This window comes from Lactuca virosa, chromosome 3 (genome assembly GCF_052849685.1).
Source record: "Lactuca virosa cultivar CGN04683 chromosome 3, Lactuca_virosa_CGN04683_v6, whole genome shotgun sequence".
In the NCBI taxonomy this organism is placed as follows: Eukaryota; Viridiplantae; Streptophyta; class Magnoliopsida; order Asterales; family Asteraceae; genus Lactuca; species Lactuca virosa.
This window is the reverse complement of record NC_136428.1, coordinates 147,689,495-147,691,891: the sequence shown is the minus strand read 5'-3', so window position 1 is coordinate 147,691,891 and position 2,397 is coordinate 147,689,495. Positions and strand designations below refer to the sequence as shown.

The 2,397-nt window shown below is 40.1% G+C and overlaps 1 protein-coding gene across 1 annotated transcript; it reads right to left on the bottom strand.

Moving 5' to 3' along the window:
• Positions 1–1,642: 1,642 nt before the first annotated feature.
• On the bottom strand, positions 1,643–2,095 carry LOC145164156 (uncharacterized). The gene has a single exon (XM_079082880.1). The coding sequence runs from the start codon at positions 2,093–2,095 to the stop codon at positions 1,643–1,645; it is 453 nt and encodes a 150-aa protein (XP_078939006.1).
• Positions 2,096–2,397: the final 302 nt, after the last annotated feature.

Below are 2,397 nucleotides of genomic sequence, written 5' to 3'. Positions count from 1 at the left end.
TAACCCTACTAGATCGACGAAGAGGTAATGATTTGTCAATAGGGTCAATAGGAGTCTCATCCTCTTGTTGAGAGCTAGTGTCTTCTAAGGTTCCTTCACGGGTTGACTCCTTAATCTCTTCGAGGTAAATAGTACTCCCAGTCTCCTCTTTGAATATGAGTTCTCTCTCGCAAAAGACTCCATTTCGAGCTACAAAAACCACGTTCTCATTAGGGCTATAGAACAAGTATCCAAAATACTTTTGTAGGTAACCAATGAAAATACACCTCTCCCTTCTAGGTTCTATCTTGTCATGAGTCTCTCGTCTAACAAAATATTCACAACCCCAAACCTTGATTTGGGCTAGCGAGGGAACTTTCTAGTCCACATCTCGTGAGGTGTTTTGGCAACATTCTTAGTAGGGACAAGATTAAGGATATGGGCAGTTGTCTCTAAGGCATACCCCCAGAAGAAAATAGGAAGGGAAGCTCGACTCATCATGGAACGAACCATGTCTAACAAGGTCCGATTACGCCTCTTAGCCACACCATTAAGTTGTGGTGTCCTAGGAGGAGTGAATTGTGAAACTATTCCACATTCCTTAAGATAGTCATGGAACTCGATACTAAGATACTCTACGCCTCTGTCTGATCGGAGCATCTTTATCTTCCTACCCAATTAGTTCTCAACCTCGTGTTTAAACTCTTTGAACTTTTCAAAGGTTTCTAATTTATGTTTGATTAAGTAGATATATTCATATCTTCTATAATCATCCGTAAATGTCATGTAGAATCGGTTGGCATTCCTTGTGGTAGATTTGAAGGGTACACACACATCTGTGTGTATGAGATCTAACAAACCTTCACCTCTTTCACAAGACCCAGTGAAAGGTGATTTATCATCTTACCCAAAAGACAAGACTCGCATTCATCATCTGACCTTAAGTGAAATGATTCCAACACTCCATCCTTTTGGAGTTGGGCGATGCGTTTCTTGTTAATGTGTCCAAGACGACAATGCCACAAGTATGCTTTAAATACACCATTTGACAAATCAATGTGAGATACACTAAGCTATCAACACAAATCACAGTTTCATACACACCATTACTAGGTAAAGCTTTAAACATAAAAACACCATTTTTATAAGCTAAAATCGAACCATTCATATCATCAAAAGAATAGCAAAAACCTTGTCTGAACAATGCATGAAAAGAAATAACGTTGCGCGTCATTTCTGATGAATATCAACAATTAATCAAATCTACTCTAACATCACCACCGAGCACAAGACCATAAGTTCCAATCTTGGTAACAGGTGAAGATCACCTATTCCCCATGATCAAATTTATTCTTACATTCTACACCTCCTCCCTTTCTCTTAACCCCTGCAAATTAGAACAAACTCGAAAACCACATCTTGTATCAAGGACCCAAGAACGAGTAAGTTGTGATTTATTGACTTGAATAGTGTATATACCTGCCGAATATGGCTTGACTTTGCCATCCAAATCTTGCAAGTATTTAGGGTAGCTTTGTTTCCAATGTCCTTTTTCATTATAGTAGTAGCAAGTGGCCTCTTTGGGATCACTACCAGCAGGAATATCTGAATTGGGCTTTGCCTTTGACCCACTGCTAGACGATCCAGCATGGGCCTTGACCTTCTAGTTCGTTTGAGGATTAGCCTTCCTCTTCTTTGCTATGTTTTGTCCAATTGAAAGGACAGGAGCACTTGTAGCAGAAGGGACCTGATTTTTCTTCATCCCAGATTTAGATGTCTGCAATAAGTTGTGGAGTTGGGTCAATGTGGTCTCTGTGTTGTTCAAATGATAAGTTAAGATAAACTGATCATAACTGGGAGGCATGGAGTTTAGGACCATGTCTATGTTCAACTCCTTGTCAAAAGACACATTGAGTATTTCCAAACGCTCCACGTATCTCTGCTTTCTCTGCACGTGGTTGCAGACAGACTCTCCCTCCTTTAACTTGTAAGTCGTTAACGCCTTGATGACCTCATACATTTCTTGACGTGCTTTCTTGTGAAACTTTTCCGCAAGATCCAAGCACATCTCGTATGGCCAAAAGTCCTCATAGAACTTTTGCAACTCAGGTACCATGGTTGCAACCATTATGCAAGCGACCCTTGTTGCGTCGTCATAGTGTTTCTTGTAGGTGGCAAGCTCTTCTGGAGTAGTAGTTGACACATCGATTTCAAGTAGAGGTTTATCGGGGACATATTCTTTGCCCTAATATTGAAGAGTCATTTTGAGATTTCGCATCCAGTCCATGTAGTTTGGACCATATAATTTCTCTTTGGAGTGGATTGATAGTAGAGTGAAGTTGTTGTTGGTTGAGGTTTAAGCAACAGTAGAATCACCATTGGAAGTAGACATCTATAGGAGAAGAAGAGTTTTAGTTA

Bases quoted from the DNA above. Each gene is read 5' to 3' on its own strand.
- LOC145164156 (XM_079082880.1), bottom strand. From the start codon at position 2,095: ATGGTACCTGAGTTGCAAAAGTTCTATGAGGACTTTTGGCCATACGAG.